The sequence below is a fragment of the Camelina sativa genome, chromosome 1 (assembly GCF_030686135.1).
Source record: "Camelina sativa cultivar CO46 ecotype springtype chromosome 1, ASM3068613v1".
Taxonomy (NCBI): domain Eukaryota; kingdom Viridiplantae; phylum Streptophyta; class Magnoliopsida; order Brassicales; family Brassicaceae; genus Camelina; species Camelina sativa.
This window is the reverse complement of record NC_141880.1, coordinates 13,889,462-13,913,731: the sequence shown is the minus strand read 5'-3', so window position 1 is coordinate 13,913,731 and position 24,270 is coordinate 13,889,462. Positions and strand designations below refer to the sequence as shown.

Below are 24,270 nucleotides of genomic sequence, written 5' to 3'. Positions count from 1 at the left end.
ATATTAATATTATTGCAACTATTTCATTGCAAATTAAGTCAAAATAAATAATTGTTAAAATCAATCACTATTATGACAAAATTGTTACAAAATTATGTAACTATTTAACACAAAATATTATGCTAGTCATTCGTACCAATTTGTGACTACAGTTTCGTCACTCTAATGGTATAAATTGTAACTCATATATCTGTTATAAAATTGTAACTAATTTACGACTATATATTAGTCACTGAATCATCACATTTGTTACAATCAATAATATCGTCACACTTTCGACATTAATTGTGACATAATTCGGTTCTGACTTCAAACGTCACAAAATTGTGACAAAATAACTACGAATTTATGACAAAAATAGTTAGTCGGAATAATGTATCTATAATGTCACAAATTTGTGAAGTAAATTTTTTGTCAAAAACGTTCGTCTCAATAAGACCATTTTTTTTGTAGTGATATAGATAGGGTTGTTTTTTCTGTTGAAGGGTTGTTTCTGTTGAGTATGCTTTGAGGGATGATGATGTAAGAGAATATGGATATGCCGTATGCGGCCAGTCTAAGAAGGAGATATTCTAGTACGAGTCTTTCACCACTTTGATTCGTATCGGCTACATGTGGTATAGTAGAAGTATTAGTAGCTTCTTTTAATGATCTATTTTTTGATCACTACAAGAAAACAGTTGATTTGCGACGGAAATCTGCGACGGCGATAGTTCCTCGCAAATTTGCGAAGGAGTTGCAAGTAGTTTGCTAGGAAGGCGAGGGTATTTGCAATTCCCTCGCAAAATTTGCGAGGGCTAAATCCCTCGCAAATTTGCGAGAGAGCTACTACGGTTTTGCGACTCCGCTAATGTTCCTCGCAAAACACTCGCAACTCCTTCGCAATATTGCGACAAATTAGCGATGACGAAATCCGTAGCAAATTTGCGAGGGAGTTGCTAGGGACGATGATGTCGGCAGCCACGTTTTTCCTGAATGTAACTGTTATGTCGGCATAACAGTAAAAACCTCGCAAATCCCTTGCAAGATAACAAAATTTTATACTTCCCTCGCAAATCCCTTGCAAGTTTCCCTAGCAAATCCATAGCAACTATTTTTAGTAAGCCTATAAATAGCAAGTTCATGATCCATGGAAACCACAACACAAAACACTTCCAACAAAAACCTTTTTACTACCAAAAAAAATATTGTGAGAGAAAAAAAGGCTACAAAAAAAGGCCTAAACACTTTTAAATTCTATAATAATGTTTGGAGGCGGGCATCATGAGATATACACAACGAGACAGTGGATGTACAATCACAGAGATCCAGAGACCGGTGATGTGACGAGAGAGTTTTGTGATGGGTTGCGCGCTTTCATGTACCAGGCGACAAACCAAGACTTTGCTCGTCAAAACGGTACAATATTTTGACCATGTCCTAAGTGCTGCAACGATAAGTATTTGGAATTTAATCTAGTGAAAAAGCATCTTTATAATCGAGGATTTATGCCAAATTACTATGTATGGTTTCGTCATGGAGAGGGTTGTAGCAGTAATGTTGGAAGTAGAAGTATGAATTATGCTGTTGATCAACCTAGTAATTATGTGCATCATGAATCTGATCAATTTGGTTTTTATGGATATAATGAAGAAAATAGTATTCATGATATGGTTAATGATGCATTTCATGAAACTACTGCTGCATTTCCTAAGAATATTACGGAAGAACCCAACGTAGATGTACTAGTATATTAAATATCAGTTCTGATTTTTTTTTATTATACACAACAATTTGCGAGGGATAAACTATGGCAATATTGCAACGTATTTGCTAGAGACGAAAATCCTCGCAAATTGCGTGACAATTGCGAGATAAGAAATCCCTAGCAATCTGCGTGACATTCGCGAGGAAGGTAGTCCCTCGCAAATTGCGAGTGATTTGCGAGAAAAACATTCTCTCGCAATATGCGTGAGATTTGCGAAGAAGAATATTCCTCGCAAAATTTGCGAGGAAATTGCGATGTTGACCAATTTGCGAGACGTGATTTGCGAGGAACTGGTGTGTCTCGCAAATCCCTTGCTAATGTCTATTTGCGAGGGATTTGCGATGTATTCTTCCATCGCAAATTGACTATTTTTTAGTGGATTGGCATAATCAAGGTTAATTTGGATTCTGTCAAATTATTTAAGTTTTTGATGATCAGAGCTTTTTCCATTTATATTCCGAAACATTTTACAAGTTTTTTTTTGGACAGAGAATACACAAGAAAGGAGGATGGACGATCAAGACAGATCATAAATGTAACTATTTTTGTAGAAACTATGCATGGAATATTTCTGATAGTTTTTGACTGCGTTAAATGATATTATACTGTCATAGATATATCAAAAGAATTAAGTTTGATATCATATTTAGATATGAGTCTAAAAAGTTATAGGTAGGATGTTTAGATTTACGTAGTGGTTCCCGACGAACATAACTCAATCTTTCCGACCTGATATACGATGGACCAGTTATTCATCTGTCAAGAAAAAAATCCATTAATCATTGAAAAATATTTTACTTATAAAAGGGTTTTTTTTTACCAAAAATCAAACGGTTTGACCTGATTGCATTTTAGTTTTGATCATCTCTATGTTGTCATTCAAAGAATTTGTTTAGAAAAGGGTTTTTTTTTTTTTTTTTTTTTTCTAAACGATGGAAAAATATCAATCATGAGAGGACAAGCCTCAATTTCAAGGAATCCAAGTTCATTGAAAAGTCTGTGTACGATACGGTTTTGTTTTTCTTTGGGTTTAATATTAAGATTTATACCAAATAGAAACACACCCATCTCTTAAAGAGAGAGAGAGCATTAAGTAATGGAACATCATACATAGTTATGAGATTTTTGCCACACTTAAAGCAGGTTAATGATCATAGAACCTAGGAGAGAGAGTCTGACTGTTTGATCCTTCTGGCTAAGGGTTGTTACTTGTTACGACTTTGTTTGTTCTTAATTTCTTATTATGTGTGGATGGATCTTAAGTTTATGGGGCAATATATAAAATATTGAGAATATAATAACAAAATAAAAACAAAAAGTACAAATATGAGGTACCGAACCCTGGTCTCTAAGTAATCAATCTAGCAAGCTGAACAGTTATTACTAAAAAGCATGGGGCACGTGCCCCACCTCCCAACACTCTAGATCCGCCCCTGGAAGCCACTCACAAATATTGACTCAGAAGTACAATACTCACTGTTTTCTTATATAATTAAGACTTGATAATTTTTTTTTTATTCACCACGTAACGTAAGAGTACTTGACTAATTATATCATGCAACGTTCACTAAAACCATACTTTAGTCTACGACTTTGGTTTCGCTTCAAGACCATGCATATATATAAAGTTTTGTTTTTCTTACATCAAGACCATAAAGTTGTATTTAAATTTCGCGAAACTTTTCTAAATTACATTTACATTCTATCATGGAATAAACTTGATGTAAAATGGATATTTTTAGGTAGAATATAATATAATTTTATATTTATTTTAAATATAAAATAAAACTATTCTTTAGAATATTTCTCCCACAAAATAAACATTATATTGCAGTTGGGTTGTGTCGTTAGAAACAAACGAAATGCTTAAAGATTGCAAGGGCCTATTACTAGACCACCTTGGCTGGTAAGATAATGGAGGGGGTGGGTGTCTTTAAAAAAAATAACAACAAATTAAGATTATAAGACATTCATGTTCTTTGTTATATTGTCTTCCCATAGACACTACTAACCTCTCGTTTAATTGAATTAATAATGAAATTAATTGAAAAAATGATTAAGGCACTAAGTGTATTGAATATGAACAAAAAGGATGCTCTTATATCCACTAAAATCTCGAGACAAAAAAAAAGTTTACCAAAAAAATAAAAACAATGGTGATGAGATCACCGTCAGCCCAATCCAACCACATGAACCAGACAAAGTCAGTCAGGAGCTTGTAGCAAAGGAGCATCTAGTAGCCAATGAGCAGCTTGTATCGGAAGAAGCATCAGAAAAAGCATTGATCGTCCCGACGGATTGATAACTCTATATTTTACCATCTTTTAGTATGCATTTATCTCCTGTTTTGCATTGTTTAGAGTAAGTTTTAGCACATTCATGTCTTTTATTTCCAGTTTATACATTAAGATAGAATTTGCATTGCATTTGCATATTTGTGTGCATAAACAGGTAAATTAGGTACTTTGGAAGCACCAAGGAGAAGTTATGATCAAAAGGAGACATCTAGCAAGGGAATAAAGCTCAAAATAGGAGTAAAACAATCACTCGACCATGGCGTCAAGCACACACTCGACCGTTGCCAACGAACACTTGGTCGGATTCAAGATGATCCCCTCAAAGATCGACTAAAATAAATATTTTCCGTTGGCATTCAGCTTCCAAAGTCTTCATGAAAGTTTTAGACAATCGAGTTAGCTTTCCAATGCCGGTAGTCGAAGGCGGATCGGAGTTGTGTTACAAGAGTTATCGCTATTTTATTGAAAGGATATCATACCAGATCGACGACTGTAGCTACTTGACAAATCACTTGACCATGTATTCGACCGAGCACATGATCGAGCACTTACCACTGGATTTATATTTTGTCTCCTAGCTAACTAGGGCTTCCCTTCTTTTCTATAAATAGACCTTTTACCTCTAGCCACATGACAATCTCGTTTTTTTAGGTCTAGCCACCAAAACTTGTAACCTTCATAACTTTTGATCCTTTAATTATTTTCATTTGATTTCTTCTACAAAGTTGCTTATTTCATCATTATCTTTCTGATTATGTCTGTTTTATCATTTTCTGGGTTTGTTTTCTTACATCTTATTTATTAGATCTGAGTAGAGATAGATTTTAAGGATGGGTTAGGTTGGTAGAGAACTTAGTTTGTTTAGGATTGTTTAAGCTTGAATTCTATAGAATTCTTTCTAGATTAGGTGAACTCTAAGCTGTTCTTATATATGAGAGGGTAAGAACAGATCTTAAGCTTCCTTGCATCATACCAATGTTTAGGTTGTTAGATAAAGCTAATGCTAGAGATTATCATACTTAGCCTAAGAGATTAGATGTGTAAGGTGATTTTTGACCAGTAATGGTCTGATTCTTAAAGCCTGTTTAGTATGGTTTCACCAATGAGAGTTGGGTTAGGATGTTACTAAACTTGATTACATCTGTCATGAGAGTGGATTGGTAAGCCCTTAAGATCATTGTTTCTAAGGATTAGCTCTTTGTTGATTGAGTTTTGTTAAGCAACCTAGATAGATTAAATTTAACACCAACCAATAATTCCCATCCTTAGAATCTATTTGCTACTTGTTTGCTTATGTTTATTGCATTTAATTACTTGTCATTTTCTTCTTTATAGATTATGCACTTTAGTTTTGCATTTAATCTTCTGTTCTCCATCACTCGACCATGCACTCGACCTTGGTTCATACCATGCTCGACCGAGTGCTAGGTCGAGCTCTAGTTTACTTTCTTATTTATGCTCTGCTCTTTTATAGTTTTCTCTTGTTTACTTCTGCTTATTAGTTAATTCTGCTTAGTCTTGTTTATTGCACTTGTTTAGTAACTTAATTTCTGCTTAGTACTTCTTTAAGTTGTTTACTTTATTGCATTTCATTTCTGCTTCATTAGGTTGATAGATACCACCCCCATACCTGTATTGGCTTAACTTGTTCTATCTTGATTGCATCTTTTGTGATTAGCATCATCCCATTTGGATTGACACCTTAAGTACTACAGTGCATACGGTTAATTGAACCTGCTAGGATAGACACAAAAATTCTAGTATCATGGGTCCTCTAACAATATCAAAATCCAAGAAGTTCAAGACATCAACAGATTACTTAGGGAGCTGGACAAGAAACAAGAAGTCGTGGCTCAGAAGTGTTCGTGGGCATAGATTCATGTCTAGGAGTCTATCAAATGGTGAAAACAAAGATATCACTCAATTTCTCACTTGAAACCTATCTATCAATTAGAGGTTTCTCATTTGTGGAAAATGTAAAAGTAAGGGCATAATAGATTTTTGATTAATATAAAATATATTTCACCAAATCTGGTTACCAAAGGTAACAAATCACCCAAAAAAAAGGAAATATCTTTTAGTGTAAAAAAAAAGAGAAAATATATTTTCTTTTCATTTTTCCCCTTACATACACCAATATAAAAGTTTTAGTTTTCCCTTACATTTTTTTCCCTTACATCAAAAAAATAAAATATTTTTTTGTGTAAAAAAAAAGAGAAAATATCTTTTATTTTATTTTTTTCCCTTACATACACCAATAGAAAAATTTGACTTTTCCCTTACATCAAAATATATGTGTTGTTCAAATTAAAATTTGCCAGGTAAGGCTTTTTAAATTAAATAGAAATACATTTTTCAATGAAAAATACCATAAAAGCAAAATAAAAATATTACTCACTTCATAGTATCTACTATTTTTAACAGATTTAATAATATAAAAAATATATTAACTCACAATTTTATTTACCAAAATCTTATTATGTAATGAATTTATTTAGATATATTAATTTTTTTTTAACAAAGCACTTACAAGCAATAATTATTTTTTGTTAAAAATAATATGTTAGAAAGATTGCAAAGGAATATGTAAAAGAAAAGTTCAACTAAGTGTAAACTATATTTTAAAATGTAATTTCAAAAACCATATATCGTTATTGACCAAAAATTTTGAAAAAGTGCGCCTATCATGTAAGAATCAATTTAATTTTAATAAAAAACTTTTTTTTTGATGTTTAATGCTAAATAAAAATTAATAAGCATTCTCAAATCACAATTACCTTTGTTGAAAACTCAAAGATAAATAGTTAACTAAAAAATCTAAACACTGGTCAAAGTATTTAATGATTGAAAAATATATCACAAACCAGAAAGCAAAAAAATCAAGACTTTCATAAGCTTATAAATAGATAACCTTCTGAGGTGCTAAAGCCACTGGTGACTGGTTTAATCATAAACATCATCTTCTCTCTATAATTTGTTTTTTTTCTTTTTTCTTTTGAGATATCACCATTCTTTCATAATGGTTTCAACAAACACCTCAGACTTCTTATCGAATCTTCATGATTCTCTTTTGGTTATGATAATCTCGTTGTTACCATTCAAAGAATCGGTACGAACGAGTGTTCTTTCAAAGAGATGGAGACATCTTTGTCGTGAGACAACAAGTCTTGTCTTCAAAGAGTCCGAATTTGCAGAACCCACTCGTCATGATAGCGCTTTCTTGGTTGGTGTTATGCTTGACTGGGTCTCAAAGTTTACTGGCAAAGTGATCGAAAACTTTGAGATTCATCTCTCCCAGCCCAGAGGTTTCGAGGGAGACATAATGTGCCTCACCGAATTCGCCACCTCCCGACAAGTCAAGAGCTTTGTTCTTGATTTCTCAGATCATAACCATGGAAGCTTAGTAAACTTATTTGTAATGGATTGTATGCTTAGATGCCAGTATCGTCAAAGAAAGGAACTAGATGCTTCTCATCTGTTTTTCAATCTTTTATATGTTAGATCTTTAACCGTTTGCTCTTTCTTCCTTCAGGTAAAATTGTTTTTCTATTAGCTATCTAAGATTCATAATATTTTTAAAGTTTTTTTGTGTGTGTTTGTCAATGTAACATATTTTTTTACTTTGAAAAAGGTGATCCAAGATTGTGACGATCCTATGGCTTTGCATGATCAGATGAAAACTCGACATTTGGTGCTGAGAACAAATGTGCAACCAAAAGACTTAAGGGGAATTAATATATTTCTCAATAGCTGTCCGGAACTGGAATCTCTCACTTTTGATTTGGTTACTACCAGTCGTTTCGTGGTAAGTTATATTTTTGTTTGTTTTAATCTTTAATCTCTCTATTCGGTAAAGACGCTTAACTTTAATCGCATTATGCAGATAGTTCGGTCGCCATGGGTGATAGATCCGTTGGCGCATTGGCTAACTAGCGAAGCTTACGAGTGTTTGGAAAAAACGCTCAAGGTTGTGAAGGTTAAGAACTTTCGTGGAAGCTCGAACGAGTTACATTTGCTTCAATACCTGCTTCGTACTGGGCGTGTGCTGGAACGAGTTGAGCTTTACGAGGCAAAGGGATTGGACCATGAGGAGAAGACGTGGATAATTGCTGGAGTCGACGAGTTTCAGAAGAATCTCAAGAAAGCTTCCAGTCCTCTAAAAATTACTCTGTACAATGCTTGATTGTTGCATTTTTCTTGATTTTCTCGTGAATAAGTGTATTACTCATTATTGAGTGATCTTTTCTGACTTTGTTTTATTTCATTCTAATGGTCTGTTTAAGTATATCATTTTCTTATTTGGCTTGGTTAGAAATAACATTTGTTATAAGAAATGAAATACTAGTTTACTTTGGTTTAAAAACAATCTTTTATGACTCATCGTTTACGCTCTCTCTCTCTCTCTCTCTCTCTCTCTCTCTCTCTCTCTCACATTGCTAAGTGGTAACCCAGAAAAGAGTTGAAAGAAAGAAATCGGCTTCTTCCGAATTGGTCTTTTGCTTTTATACCCAAAATCAAATCGATTGATTTTCATTTGAAGATTAGTAAGTTGACAGGGTTCTTCTCGTTTGATGATATAACAAGAGGCTCCTCTTCTCTGTTGTATCCACCATGTGGTAAGTGAAGTGAAATTAACTCCTTTTAAGGATTAGGGTTCTATAGGGTTTCCGATTTTGTGGTGAAAAATGTTATCTTTTTCTTCTGGGCCATTCGAATTCTAAAACTTTTTTAGCTTTGGGGGTATTCATATAAAGATTTGAGCTTTCGAATTAACTCTCTTTACAACTTAGAATCAGCTTTTAGGATTTTCTTAGGATGATGTTATGGTTAAATAAGGGGGGGGGGGGGGGGATTGCAAAGGCTTAGGGTAAATTAATTATACAAAATCAATTGATATTTATAAACCGTTTTTGTTTGTTGTTATACAGTTAGTGGACTCCATAGATGAGTTAAAGAGGAATCGAAAGATGGAGGAAGATTCAGTTGCTAGTTGGAAACATCATGGCAAGGCCAAGGTTTCTTTCCATGTGGCAACGATAAACAAGCCTCAAGAGGAGTTTAAGATTTTGGTGGACAATGCTAATAAACCTTTCGACCATGTTTTCTTGGAGAGGAGTGAGGACGGTCTTCGCTTCATTCATCCTTTGGTTAGTCTTTTGGAAACATCATCTTGAGCTAATACTTCGTTTTGTTTCATTTTTCGACTTCAGTTTCGTTGTTTCAGTTCTGAATGTGATTTGTGTTTGCGTCTTCCTGGCCGTTTCGTATGTGTTTGTAATACTTTGCAGGAGAAACTTTCGGTGATGGACTTTGTGGATCAAAATCTTATAGAGAGGAAACCTGTTAAGCCTCTCCCATTGGAAGAGACTCCTTTTAAGATTGTTGAAGATGTCAAAGATCTCAAGGAATTAGCAGCCACATTGCAAAGTGTTGAAGAGTTTGCTGTAAATTTTCCTTCCTTTGATTACCTTTTTTGTCTAATATGCAATGCGTTCTTGGAATTTGACAATATGCTTGGTGGAGGCTGTAATGAGAATGAGAATTTTCTGATTTTACTAAGCTCTCCTTAAAGTCTGAGTAGTCAAATAGAACTTAGGTTATGAGTTAGTGATGGTGTCGTCTCTTTCCATATTAATTGGTATATCTTTCTCACTAAGTTTATTGTCTTTTATTCCTATTTTGTAGGTTGATCTGGAGCATAATCAGTATAGATCTTTTCAAGGATTAACATGTTTGATGCAAATCTCCACCAGAACCGAGGATTATATTGTTGATACATTCAAGCTTTGGGATCACATTGGTCCTTATCTAAGGGAACTCTTCAAAGACCCTAAAAAGAAAAAGGTTTTCTCTAAAACCTCGCATAATTCTTTTCTACAGAATTCCTGTAATATGATTAATGCAATGTGAAAGCATTTAATTTAACTAGGTTATGCATGGAGCAGATCGTGATATTATTTGGCTTCAACGGGACTTCGGCATTTATGTCTGCAATCTTTTTGACACAGGACAGGTTTGATTTCTGGTTAGTCTGTTTTCGCAAAGCCGTGTGTCTTGTAAAGAAGAATGAAACTTAATATCTCTTTCTTTGTATTTGTGTATGCTAGACATGGTAGAAATGGTGAAAACGTACTTTTCTGTCCATGTATTTCTTTACTGATGTTTGGCTATGAAACGATAGTTTTAGTTTGCATGGTTCTCATGGTTTAAAGTATCCGTAAAATCTTAAAAAGTACTTTTTGTTTTATGTCAGGCCTCAAGGGTGCTAAAGCTGGAGAGAAAGAGTCTCGAATTTCTTCTGAAGCATTATTGTGGAGTTGCTGCAAACAAAGAGTGCATAACAATCCAATCTCGTTAACTTTTATTCTTGCATTGTCATCCTCTCACTCTTCGTTCAATTTCTATTTTGCTACTTGGCTGCAGATACCAAAATGCAGACTGGAGAATACGACCCCTTCCGGATGTAATGACAAGGTTTGTATATTCTCTGTCTAGTCTCTTTCATTATTGTTTTGCATTGGTTGTGTTGAGCTCACACATTTTGCATATAATGGCAGATATGCTAGAGAAGATACCCATTATCTTTTGTACATTTATGACGTAATGCAAATAGACTTGCACATAATGGCAAAGGAAAACGACCAATCTGACTCTCCTCTAATAGAGGTAACAATCTAAGTTTCTTTTCTTAGATTTTGATTCAAGGGTGACTGATAGAGTAGAGAGGATACTATAAACAAACACCTAACTTTATTAAAAACAAGAAAATACAGGATTCCTCCCAAAATAAGAGTCGTGACTATTGTTCTCTTTACTTTCACCCAATAACTTTAAACATACCGTTAAGCTCTTGGAAGAGCTTATTAATAGAAATCTTATGCATGGCTTATTAAACATAAATTTATTCTTCTTTCTCGGTCTGTGTCTCCTTGTCGTGTATCCCATGGCTTCTTAGTATCAAGTTATTACGTGGTTGTCGGCGCATGAAGATCAGGCATTAATTCGTTTATATCTATAATTTAACGTTTTCTGGTGTGTCCATGGTCTTCTTCAAAGTTTTGGATAATCATATTGACGAAGGTACCCATGCTAACAGGTTTACAAACGCAGTTACGATGTGTGCATGCAACTATATGAGAAAGAGCTTTTGACTGGGGATTCATATCTTCACGTTCATGGGTTTGTTGCTTATTGCCCCCCCTCATGAAAGAAAATATTTGCTTGAGTTTTATTTATTGCCTGGTGTACTTGTTCTTTTGTTCGGTCAATTGCTTTCTTGCTTTCATATGGAAGAGCAGTACCCTATTAGATTCAAATCCTTATGCATTGTTTATTAACTTAAATTAATATGTTGTTGTGTTTCCATTTTGGCATTTGCTAGGGTTCAGACAGGTCATCTCAATGCAGTTCAACTTGCCATTATTGCGGTATGTTGGCAACTTGCGCAATAATCCAAGACACCCTTCATCTGCCTTTCATATTATAATATGAAGCTTACTTAGTAGTTGCTGACTTACAGGGGCTTTGTGAATGGCGAGATCAGATTGCACGTGCAGACGATGAGAGCACCGGTTATGTATTGCCAAACAAAACACTTATTGATATAGGTAGATATTTTACTATTTCATCTCCAGGTCCTTGGATATTTGTCGTTGGTTCCTAACTTGGCCTAACTCGTTTTGGTATATAATAGCCAAGGATATGCCAATTAATGTTGGCCAGTTGCGCCGGTTGTTGAAGTCTAAGCATCCTTACATCGAGCGTAATTTTGACGCTGTGATCAGTGTCATCAGACGAGCAATGCAAAATGCAGCGGCATTCGAGCCAGTTGTTCAATCTTTAAAAGATTGGCGTCCTGGAACAGTAAGATATTATGTTATGAATTGGTATTATAACTTTTTTTGGGTTTCTTTCTGTTTACATAAGGACTAAGGAAAAAATGTGCTTGCCTTTTAATCCTGGAGTGGTTTTGGGAAGTCATCGAGTAGATTTGTTAACAAAGAATATGTGTTTTAAGGTTTTAGTTGGGGGTATTTGCTTGGTGAAAAGCAATTAGCAGTGATCATATATGATGTTTGCTTGATTTAATTGATTAGGTCATAAAAAAACAGGTTTATTAGGTTCGGAATGTTGCACCCTTCAATAGCATGTGAGCTTGCTAATCAGATGTCTAGTAGTTTTGGTGATTTTTCTTTATAGGCATATGAGTCATGACTGTTTTATTGCATGCACTTGGTAATTATTCAATGTGATCTTTTACTCTATGGCTTTTTTTTTTAGGTTGAGAAAAATATCAAACCTATGATTGAGAAACCGGGCACAGAGTTCACAGCTTATACGAAGAAACGGAAGTTTGAAAGTGAACTTTCAAACAAGGTGAGTTTTTTATAGTGTGATAAATTGTATCAAATTGACTAGGTAATACTAATCTACTGACAAACAAGTTGCAGGCAAAGGAAGTTGTTAAAGTGTCCAAGTCGAAGCCAGATAATGTCATAGTGCTGGATGATTATGATGATACTGATGAACAGAGCTGGGAAAGAGGGGATGCTTCCAATAGGGCTTTGGAAATGCCTTCTAAGGGATCGATGACTCAAGTGCCAAATACAAGTAGTACGGAAATTGTGGTTATAGAAGATGATGATGAGTCAGAGAATGACTCAGAAAGTAGAGAAGATGAAGATATGATTAGGAGAAGTGAGAAGCATAGGAGATTCATGAGTCTAAAACGCGGCTTTCTTAACATTTAGCCCTTTAGCTTTTGTGGTACAGTGTGCAATGTTTTGGTCGCTGTTTTGTGTATTAGTCCAACCGTAGACAATCTATCTTGACTTGTATGTACAACAAGTGACATGTTAATTGAATTTTGAATTAACCCAAAACGAAACATAGCGCTGTCACTGCGTTTAATAAACTAAAAAGAAGTATTGGGCGCAATATATATTATGCAGGTTATGCCAGTTGTGGATTAAGGCATCATTTTTAGGGCGTCGGGGGAAGTATTTTAAATCAAAAACAAGAGTAGAGACTATGGTAAATTACAAAACCTCTAAAACTGTATCAAACAGATACTTAAACTTTAGAAACGAAACGAAACAAAACCAAACTGAAACGAGTACAAGTTTCCAAACCAAGCAAACTAGTATTTCATTTCTTAGTTATCAATTGTTTTTCTAACCAAGCCAAACAAGAAAATGATAAACTTAAACAACTGAAGAAGTTGATCCAAATAAAACATTGAAAAACAGACCATTAACATGAAATAAAACAAAGTCAGAAAAGATCACTCAATGATGAGTCTACACTTTTCACCAGAAAATCAAGAAAATGCTTCAATCAAGCATTGAATAGAGTAATTTTTAAATGACTCGAATCTTTCTTGAGAGTCTTCTGAAGCTCCTTGACTCCAGCCATTATCCACGTCTTCTGCTTATGGTAATTCATTCGCTTTTCCTCGTACAGGTCAACTCGTTCCAGCACACGCCCATTACGAATCAGGTATTAAAGCAAAGGTAACTCTTTGGAGCTTCCATGAAAGTTCTTTACCTTCACAACCTTGAGCGTTTTCTCCAAACACTCGTACGATTTGCTAGTAAGCCAATGCGTTACCGGATCTATCACCAATGTCGACCAAATTCTCTGCATAATCCAATTAAAAGTTAAGCGTTTTATACCAAATGGCAAGATAATGTGAGATTAGAAAACAAACAAAAATAACTTACCACGAAATCAAAAGTGAGAGATTCCAGTTCCGGACAGCTATTAATTCCCCCGAAGTCACTTGGGTGCATATTAGTTCTCAGCACCAAATGTCGAGTTTTCATCGTATCGTGCAAAGCCATAGGATCATCACAATTTTGGATCATCTTTTTCAAAGAAAAAAATATGTTAAATTGACAAACACACACACAAAAAAAAACGTTTGCATATATAGTGAACGTTCTAGTGATGGAAATATAATGAAAATGAAATATAACTCTTCAAAAATCAAAGACAATAATATAGAATGAATGATCTAAGTAATGTAATATATAGAGTGAAAACAAAAATTACCTGAAGGAAGAAAGAGCAAAGGGACAAAGATCTAACATTTAAAAGATTGAAAAACATATGAGAAGCATCTAGTTCCTTCTTTTGAGGACACTTGCATCGCAGTATACAATCTGTTGAGCTTAATAAGTCTGTCGGGGCATGATCTGAGAAATCAAGAACAAAGCTCTTAACTTGTCGAGAGGAGGCAAATTCGATGAGAGACATTAGATCTCCCTCGAAACCTCTGGGCTCGGAGAGATGAATCTCAAAGTTTTGGATAACTTTGCCGGTAAACTTTGAGATCCACTCAAGCATAACACCAACAAAGAAAACCCTATCACGAACGACATCTCTATCAAACTTCCAAAGTGTAACAAATTCGTACTCTTTGAAGACAAGACTTGTTGTCTCACGACACAAATTTCTCCATCTCTTTGAAAGAACACTCGTTCGTACTGATTCTTTGAACGGTAACAACGAGATTATCATAACCAAAAGGGAATCATGAAGTCTCGATAAGAAATCTGAGGTGTTTGTTGAAACCATTATGAGAGTGTGGTGATAAAGAGATTAGATGGTGTTTATGATTAAACCAGTGGCTTTAGCACCTCACAAGGTTATCTATTTATAAGCTTTTGAAAGTCTTGATTTTTTTGTTTCCTGGTTTGTGATTTTTTTTTTATTCAACCACTTTGATCTCTATTTAGCTTTTTTTTTATTAACTATTTATCTTTGAGTTTCCAACAAAGATAATTGTGATTTGAGAATGCTTAATTATTTTAAGAGGAAAAATGAAAAATAAAAGATATTTTCTTTATTTGGGTGATTTGTTACCTTTGTTAATCAGATTTGGTGAACTATATATCAACCAAAAACCCTATCATGCTCTTACTTTTAATTTTTTCCACAAATGGCATTCTCTAATGAATATAGAATAGAGAGGCTTCAATTGAAAAAATGAGAAATATTTTTTTTTTGTTCTCAAAAGTTTAATGGTTTAGTAAGCTTATTCGTAGGCCCAATATTTGCAAGCTATTCTTTAGCCATTTCTATTTAGCTCCAGTGAGACGATGCAACTAGTACAATGTTATCAGTGGAGATTTTATTAGTGGGAGAAGTCTAAAATATGTTTTACTTTTATTTTTAGAATGAAAATAAAATTATATTCAATCCAAAACCAGTTATTATAAACAGAATGTAAATATTCTAATTTCCTGACGATTTTTTTTCGTTTCCCGTTTGTTTTCTCTCATTTCTTCTTGTTCAAAATTTCAAGCTCAGAGAATTTGAAGGCGGATTATTTTGTCTGGTCGTCTAGATCTTTACTTTATGTATCCTCTTTTGTACACTTTTTTCCTCCATCTATGAGTCTCTTTCTAATTAGTGTATGTTTGAAAAAAAAAATATATATTAACCCAAAAACCATTTTGACATCAAATACATAAGGCAATAGAATATTTTTTAGAAAAGTTTCCAGAAGTGAAGAAACACATTTAAGGTCTTGAATGCCAAAACTAAAGTCGTAGCTCAAAACGAGAGGTTTGAAGCCTAATCCGATAAAATGTGTAAAGTCGTACGTGGTGAACAATAAAAAATATGTCAAGTCTTATATAAGAATAACTGTGAGTCTTGTTTTGAGTCGATCTTTGTGTGTGGCGGAAGCATACACAAAGATAGATTCAAAACCGTACATAAGCCGGGCTTCCCCTTAACCTTAAGATCCATTCACACATAATAATAACAAACAATATACTAACAAGTAACAACCCTTATGTATTTTTTTTATCGAAGACTGATTTTTCCATGAACTTGGATTCCTTAAAAATGAGGCTTGTTCTCTCACGGTTGATATTATTTCCATAGAGAAAGTAGCACTTTTAAAAACAAATTATTTGAATGACAACATAGAGATGATTGAAAAACAAAAATGTAATTAGGTCAAACGGTTGTAAGTTGTAAAGCCCCAAATAGAGTCCAACAACAAGCTAAATTGGGACTTGAGGATGCTAAGCCCAATGTTGTTGCCTATGTTCAAATGGCATCTCTTGTTAACGGTAACAGAGGACAGTCACACACCACATGTGCTTTTCGTACAATAAAAAAACCCAAGCCAGCTCATACTACGCTCTAAACTCAGAACAGGTTCAGTCCTCTTGCGCCACCGATCGCCTGCTGCTGATGATGACATCCGTCAGCAATCTACCTAGTATTGTAATCTTTAGGTTAAACATCACTCCATTATATAAAGATGATGCTATGTAATTGTTTCTCAAAAGAAAGAAGATATATATTTGAGCCTCTCTTTTCTCTGTATTATCTAGTGTTCTAAGCTCTTGCTTTCATGGTATCAGAGCACCAGTAATACGTCCTATGGCTCCAGATGATTCTTTTTCTTCCGCTCCTCTTTCTATCTCTCAAGTTATGACTCTCAAACTTACAGAGTCCAACTATCTCCAATGGAAAACTCAATTTGAGTCCTTCCTCTCACCTCAAATGTTACTTGGATACGTTAATGGTACGCTTCCTCGTCCAGCTTCTACTCGCTCTGTCACTAGTACAGCAGGAGTAACTGAAGAACCCAACCCGGAGTTCCAGAAGTGGGTTCGTAATGACCAACTGGTCATGGCGTGGATCCTGGGATCTCTATCTGAAGCTGCTATCAGAGTCGTCTATGGTCTGCAATCGGCTCTAGAGGTATGGGCTGCTCTCGCTAAGAAATTTAATAGGGTGTCAACCTCTAGGAAGTTTGAACTGCAGAACAAGTTGCGTGCTTGCCTTAAGTCTGGTATATCTATGGAGGACTATCTTAGTGAGCTCAAACAAGTGTTTGATCAACTAGACTCGATATGCTTTCCTATGAATGATTTGGAAAAAATCCATGGTCTACTTTTTGGTCTTGGGAAAGATTATGAGACTGTCGCCACTGTCATTGAACACTCTATGGACTCTGTTCCTCCTCCTTGTTACGAAGATGTTGTCTTCAAAGTTATTGCCTTTGATGATAAACTGAAAGCGTACTCTGTTGCGCCTGTGGTCACTCCACATCTTGCTTTTCAAGCCGAAAAACAACAACACTTTGATAGAGGGAGTTCAACTAACAACAGAGGAGGACGTTCTGGTGGTGGTGGAAACAGAGGAAGAGGAAACTACTCTACAAGAGGCTATGGGTTTCAGCAACACAGCAACAGTCAGAACAAAACTGCAGGATCTTCCTCCCTCTTAAAGATGTTCTGGTCTGTCCAAATGTCACTAAATCACTTCTTTCCGTCTCTAAGTTATTTGATGACTATCCTTGCTCTGTTAAATTTGACTCTGATGGTGTGCGTGTAAAGGACAAGTATACCAAGCAGCTCCTCACAACCGGAAACAGGAGTAGAGATCACTATGTGCTCGGTAATCCAGCGTTTGAAGCTTTGTATTCTAATCGACAGTTAGCAACCAATGACGAAGTTTGGCATAAACGTTTGGGACATCCGAGTACAGAGATTCTCCAGCATTTGTCTTCTACTGCAGCAATATCAATAAACAGACGCACCAACAAGCTTTGTGAGTCATGCAGGCTTGGCAAGAGGGCTCAACTTCCTTTTTCTTCCTCAAATTTTGTAGCTAGTAGACCTCTTGAAAGGTTACATTGTGACTTATGGGGACCTGCTCCAGTCACTTCCACACAAGGGTTTAGATACTATGTTATCCTTGTGGACAAATTTTCTCGTTATTGTTGGTTCTATCCTTTGAAGAATAAATCTGACTTCTACTCAGTTTTCCTGCTGTTTCAAAAACTTGTTGAGAATCAGTTTAATCAGAAAATCAAGTTCTTTCAGTGTGATGGTGGTGGTGAATTTATTAGTAGTCAGTTTGTCACACATCTTCCCAACAATAGAATCAAACAACTTATCTCTTGCCCTCATACGCCACAACAAAATTGTCTAGCTGAGAGAAAGCACAAACATCTATCTGAATTGGGACTCAGCATGATGTTTCACAGTAAAGTACCACAACAATTCTGGGTTGAAGCTTATTTCACAGCCAACTATCTCAGCAATCTACTTCCCACATCTGCTCATCAAACTTTCAAGAGTCCGTATGAAGCATTGTATTCAGAAAAAACGGATTACTCTTCACTCAGAGTGTTTGGCAGTGCGTGCTATCCTACTCTTCATGCATACAGTGCTAACAAGTTTGATCCAAGGTCATTTAAGTGTATTTTTCTTGGTTACAATGACAAATATAAAGGATATCACTGTGTTTATCCTCCAACAGGTCGTGTGTATATCAGTAGACATGTTCTCTTTGATGAACATGTCTACCCTTTTGAAGCTGATTATTCCAATCTTCTTCCTACTACAACATCACCTTTAATGTCTGCTTGGCAACAAGGTTTCTTGCCTCCACATAGTTCTGATGATGCCTCATCTGCTCCATCAGAGGACCCTATACTTGTCTCAGTTCCTGCAGTTTCAGTTATTGAGTCTGTATCAGCTTCTGCAAAACCTGCAATTCCAGAACCTGCAATCCCTGATTCAGCACCCACTAGTCGTAACACCACAGACTCAACAGATACTTCTCTGTTTTCAGATGATGATTTTCCACCGTTACCTGCTCCCATCGTTAATGATCACACCATGATAACTCGAGGAAAAGGTGGAGTTCGCAAGCCAAATCCCAAGTATGCTCTCCATGCTACTCATACCACTGTCAAAGAACCTAAAACGATAGCTTCTGCTCTATAGGATCCTGGCTGGTTAGCAGCTATGGGAGATGAAGTAGACTCTTTTGTTGAAACTAACACTTTTTCGTTGACTCCACCAGAACCCGAGATGAATGTTCTTGGATGCAGGTGGGTATTCAGAACAAAATTAAAAACGGATGGTAGTTTAGACAGACCCAAGGCTCGTATGGTCGCTAAGGGTTATGATCAGGAAGAGGGTGTTGACTTTCTTGAGACCTACAGCCCTATAGTCCGAACTGCCACAATTCGTTTATTTCTGCATGCGACAACAAGCTACAATTGGGAGATAAAGCAGCTTGATGTTAAGAATGTCTTCCTCATGGTGACTTAATAGAGACAGTGTATATGAAACAGCCACCTGGGTTTGTTGATGAAGACCATCCATCTTATGTTTCGAAACTCAACAAAGCTGTTTACGGATTGAAACAAGCTCCTCGAGCATGGTTTGATAAGTTCAGTACATTTCTTCTGCAATTTGGCTTTGAATGCAGCTTCAAGGATCCTTCTCTCTTTGTGTATCTTAAAAACAACAACATCATCATATTGTTGCTGTATGTTGATGATATGGGACTGACAGGGAATAATCCAGCCTTGATCAACGAACTTCTTGAGTCCTTGAACCAAGAGTTTCACATGAAGGACCTTGGCAGATTGAGTTACTTTCTTGGGATACAGTTCTATTATCACTCTGCAGGCTTATTCCTCAACCAACATAAGTATGCTGAGGATCTTCTCCTAGCTGCAGGTATGGTTGATTGTGCTCCAGCAACAACACCTCTGCCACTGGAGCTCCAAAAGGTCAGGGGACAAGATGAGCAGTTCGATCAGCCAACTCTGTTTCGTAGCTTAGCCGGTAAGTTGCAGTATCTCACTCTCACTCGTCCAGACATACAGTTTGCAGTAAATCTTGTGTGTCAAAGAATGCACTCTCCAACTGTGGCTGACTTCCACTTGCTGAAGCGGATAATAAGATACATCAAAGGGACAATTGATTATGGAATTACCTATTCTATTGATACTGATTCTACACTGAGAGCCTACAGTGACAGTGACTATGCAGGCTGCCCGACCACTAGTCATTCTACTGGTGGTTTCTGCACCTTTCTTGGCAAGAATCTCATTTCCTGGTCCGCCAAACGACAAACTTCAGTCTCTCGCAGTTCCACAGAAGCAGAGTACCGTTGTCTTTCTGATACAGCAGCTGAAGTTACATGGTTAAAGGATCTTTTGGATAACGTCGGAATGCCTCTCTCTCATGTCCCAGAACTGTATTGTGATAATTTGTCTGCGGTGTATCTCTCTGCAAATCCAACACTCCATAAGAAGACCAAACACTTTAAAGTCCACTATCACTACGTACGTGAACAAGTTGCAGACGACACAATGGTGGTCTATCATATTCCTTCAGCTCATCAACTGGCCGATATCTTCACTAAGTCCTTGCCGGTTCAAATTTTTACCGATCTCAGGTTCAAACTTGGTGTGGTCTCACCACCCACCCAAAGTTTGAGGGGGGGGGGGGGGATGTAAGTTGTAAAGCCCCAAATGGAGTCCAACAACAAGCTAAATTGGACCTTGAGGATGCTAAGTCCACTGTTGTTGCCTATGTTCAAATGGCATCTCTTGTTAACGGTAACAGAGGACAGTCACACACCACATGTGCTTTTCGTACAATCAAATAACCTAAGCGAGCTCATACTACGCTCCAAACTCAGAACAGGTTCAGTCCTCTTGCGTCACCGATCGCCTGCTGATGATGATGATATCTGTCAGCAATCTACCTAATATTGTAATTTTTAGGTTAAACATCAAGAATGATGCTATGTAATCGTTTCTCAAAAAAATGAAGATATATATTTGAGCCTCTCTTTTTTCTGTATTATCTAGTGTTCTAAGCTCTTGCTTTCAACGGTTTGATATTTTGATCAGAAAATACACACATATTTATAAGTAAATCAGGTTTGATTTTTCAACAGAAAATACAAAATTTCGAATGACTATTAAGGGATAATTTTCATGACAGAATTTTCACGGATAACGATGCAACTGGTTTATCGTATATCGGTGGAAAAATTGAGTTATGTTCGTCGAAAACGTATTTCTTTATATTGTGAATATCATATTAATATATAAAAGAGTTGAGGTTTTACAAAATAAGCTTAACCTAGAAGATGTAACCTTGCCAAAAAAGAATAAAAAACAATAGTTAATTACAAGGAGGTGTTGGTGTCAAGCAACGCAAAAAAACATCATAACCAGAGTATCATTAGGTTCCTGAATTGCTTCCTGGATCTTCCACTACTACTACGTATTCTTGTTTAATTATGTTCATATATTTTCAGTGACCAAACTATTCCAAAAAATCAAAACATCCTACCTGTAAACTGTTCAAACTTATATCTAAATTCTAAATATGACAATACGTACCCTATCATTTAATACATATTTTCTACAAAAAAAAAAGTTACATTAATGATTTAGGTTTTGACCCTAACACATTAATCTAGAAGTTTTTGTCCCTTTTGTTTTATTTTGACAATAAGAAGAGATCTTTTACTTTGTCTTCTCCGTTCTGTTTCGTTTCTTCTACACCAAAAACACGATTTATCTTATCGAATCTTTATGTTATAATTCAGTCGCTTGTGCTACGAATGCTTGTCTGTTAAGTTTTTAATTGCGATGGTACATGATCTGCTGTTTTTCTTTTTATCTTCTATTTTATAAATCGTGTTTGGGTTGAAAGTTACATAATAACAAGATTATAATCATGAATCCACTATATTTCACTGTTCCTATTCAAAAGTCCCAAACTATCATAACTCAATAATTGAGCGCCCAAAAAAAAATCATAACTCAATGCATGTGGTGTGAAGGGTATTAGATTATACATATGGATTTCAATTCAAAGCCGGCCACAACTATGAAAAATGTTGTAGCCGATGTTTTGTAGATTCTCTTTTTTTCGAAGACGTAACACACCAATCTATTTCCTTTTCTAGCAGAAATACTCTCACGTCTTCCTCCTCTATCTAGATGCATCGCACAATATCAGTCGTTAGGCTTTTTAGGTCATAGACTTTTTCTTGTCCGACAAGTTATTGAGTTTTGGACTCATTTGTGAGTCATTATTTTGTTCTAAAAAGGAGCTTGTGTTCGCCGAGCACTTAATGTTGAATCTAGCGGAAGTAAATAGAGAATTAGAGAGTTTAGAAGAAGAGAAAGAGAATGAAAGGATAGAAGAAAGATTTTTATTAGAATAGTATGTTTACAATGTAGGCGCAAGCCTTTTAATAGGGAGACAACTAGGGTTTTCCCTTTACATTCGAATCTAAGTGATAAAGACATTAAGAGAGAGAGAGGGTTGATCCCCAAGGTGATAGTGACCGCTCCTAGTCTCCTAGGATGAGACATGTGAGTGCGAACATGTGACTTTTCCTCCTTTTATCTCCTAACGACTATAAGAGATATTTAGAGATTTCTCATGATCGTATGGGCCTTAGATGAACAGGCCTATTATCTTCCTTATGTAACTTGGTGAGACTCGGCCTTATTAGACATATGTACGGGCGTCCGTACGGTTGTGGCTAAGTCCCAAACATGCCATGATCAATACTCCCCCTAAAGCTTAACCTAATGAATTGGCTAAGCTTGGAACCCATGAAGCATCACTTCATTAAAAACCTTAACATAGAAAACCTCATGGGACAAAACTATGTTAAGGGAAAAAGAGTGTGATGTCCATGTGTTAGAGAAGTCGATCATGGGCGTGTAAGGTCTACTAGTCCAAGTTTGCTATGAATGTGTTCACAAACCTGTGGACATGCAGCCTTGGTGAAGATATCTGTCAATCGGTCTTGACTCTTAGTGTGTCATGGAAGTATCACTCCTTCAATTTTCTCTCGGACCTTATGACAACCTACTTCAATGTGTTTGGTTCTCTCATGGAAAACTGAGTTGGTGGTTATGTGAATTGCGGCTTCGTTGTCACAATGCATCGTGATCGGTTGTTTGGACTCAATACCAAGATCCTTGAGGAGTGCTTTAAGCCATGTGAGTTCATTTGTTAACTTCCTCATTGCTCGGTACTCAGCCTCCGCGATTGAACACGACACCACCTTGTGCTTCTTCGACTTCCATGTTACCAAGTTCCCACCTATGAACGTGCAATATCCAGTGGTAGAGCGTCTATCCAGTGTGTCACCAGCATAATCAGCGTCGCAGTATCCAACTATTTCAGTGCTTGAGTTCTTTCCCATCCAAATGCCTTGGCCTGGGCTCCCTTTGATGTAACTCAGGATTCTTTCCACCACACTCCACTGATACTTGGTTGGAGACTTCATATATTGGCTTACCTGATTCACAACATAACATAAGTCCGGACGTGTAATCGTAAGGTAAATCAACTTACCTACCAACAGACGATAGCGTGTAATGTCTTCATATGGCTCGTCCAATGGATCCAATGGCTTATCCTTGACTGTCTCTGTAACGACCCTCACCAAGGGGTGAAATTTAAAATAAAAACCCCTGGTCCAAGGACGCGCAAGGGACACAAATGGAAGGCAAGGGAGGAGAGTAGAAGAATTACAAAAGTAATGTCCGAGGAATTCTGGACGAGTCAAGAGATGGCCAGTGGTACCCTGTACCATGTACCATGTACCGTACCGGACGTACGTACGCGTCAGAACGTACCGGCTGAACGCTGAACGACCAAGGATGTACGCGGACGCGAATGCAAGGTTGGAAGGAGCCCACTAATGGAGGATTAATTTATTCAAGGTGGAGGATTAATTTAATCTAATGGGAGTTAGTGGAGGAATTAAATAATCAAAGGTGGTTAGTGGAGTTTAGTGGGTGGATTAAAAAAATCAAGAAAACTTGGTGGAATCAAGGTGTAAGCTCGTTTTTCCTCCATGTGTTTATACATGCTCTAATAGCGACTAAGGAGGAGAGAGTGCTCCACATGCATTGGCTGCCGCCACCGCCTAAATCCTCTATAAATAAGCCTCCATCTCTCTCATTTTCGCATAAGTCATCAAGGGGGTAAGGAGAGGAAATTTGAGAGAGAAAGTGAGCGAAAGAGAAGAGAAAGAAGAGAGGGTTCGCGAGGTAGAGAAGAAGAGAGTTGCCGCCGAAAGAAGAAGAAGAGAGGAGCAAGCTGAGACTATCGACAATCGGCCAAGGTTAAATCGATAAGGAAATCGATTCTAGCCGAAGAAGAAGATCCGAGAGTGTGCCGCGAGAGAAGCAGCGTCGAAGGAGACTGATCATCGACGGTTTACTGTGAGTTCAGGCACATACTTCGCCGGCTTAGTTGGGGAATTAAAGACATCCATCTAGTGCGCGGTTTGCATGAAGCATTTAGTTGCATTTACTTGAAATTTCTTTGGTATTTTTCTTGTTTAAATGCATGCGCATGAGGTTACATCGGTTACTAGATCGAAATGGTCTAGTGACAAGGGTGA

General features: G+C 36.5%; 3 protein-coding genes across 3 annotated transcripts; 2 read left to right on the top strand and 1 right to left on the bottom strand.

The window, feature by feature from the left end:
• Positions 1–4,676: 4,676 nt before the first annotated feature.
• On the top strand, positions 4,677–8,407 carry LOC104791168 (putative F-box/LRR-repeat protein At1g56400). The gene is made up of 3 exons (XM_010516998.3): positions 4,677–7,576; positions 7,676–7,849; positions 7,928–8,407. The coding sequence occupies exons 1-3, from the start codon at positions 7,064–7,066 to the stop codon at positions 8,225–8,227; spliced, it is 987 nt and encodes a 328-aa protein (XP_010515300.3). The 5' UTR covers positions 4,677–7,063; the 3' UTR covers positions 8,228–8,407.
• Positions 8,408–8,491: 84 nt separating this feature from the next.
• Positions 8,492–12,926, top strand: LOC104791133 (protein RRP6-like 1; the record flags this gene model as incomplete). The annotated part of the gene is made up of 15 exons (XM_087511253.1): positions 8,492–8,660; positions 8,697–8,722; positions 8,973–9,191; positions 9,333–9,488; positions 9,730–9,888; positions 9,974–10,057; positions 10,298–10,377; positions 10,468–10,518; positions 10,602–10,710; positions 11,141–11,223; positions 11,426–11,471; positions 11,564–11,651; positions 11,738–11,907; positions 12,325–12,420; positions 12,489–12,926. Coding segments are annotated over 15 exons (1,842 nt in total), but the record flags the coding sequence as incomplete, so codon positions are not given.
• Positions 12,927–13,166: 240 nt separating this feature from the next.
• On the bottom strand, positions 13,167–14,699 carry LOC104791125 (putative F-box/LRR-repeat protein At1g56400). The gene is made up of 3 exons (XM_019242934.2): positions 14,098–14,699; positions 13,767–13,910; positions 13,167–13,683 (listed from the first exon to the last, which is right to left on the bottom strand). Exons 1-3 carry the CDS (start codon positions 14,620–14,622, stop codon positions 13,546–13,548), a joined length of 807 nt encoding a protein of 268 aa, XP_019098479.2. The 5' UTR covers positions 14,623–14,699; the 3' UTR covers positions 13,167–13,545.
• Positions 14,700–24,270: the final 9,571 nt, after the last annotated feature.

Coding starts and splice junctions, on each gene's coding strand:
- LOC104791125 (XM_019242934.2), bottom strand. CDS start 14,622: ATGGTTTCAACAAACACCTCAGATTTCTTATCGAGACTTCATGATTCC. Junction 13,911..14,097: donor TTTGCTCTTTCTTCCTTCAG/GTAATTTTTGTT, acceptor TCTTTGAAAAAG/ATGATCCAAAATTGTGATGA. Junction 13,684..13,766: donor CTCTCACTTTTGATTTCGTG/GTAAGTTATTTT, acceptor TGGATTATGCAG/AGAATTTGGTCGACATTGGT.
- LOC104791168 (XM_010516998.3), top strand. CDS start 7,064: ATGGTTTCAACAAACACCTCAGACTTCTTATCGAATCTTCATGATTCT. Junction 7,577..7,675: donor TTTGCTCTTTCTTCCTTCAG/GTAAAATTGTTT, acceptor ACTTTGAAAAAG/GTGATCCAAGATTGTGACGA. Junction 7,850..7,927: donor TTACTACCAGTCGTTTCGTG/GTAAGTTATATT, acceptor CGCATTATGCAG/ATAGTTCGGTCGCCATGGGT.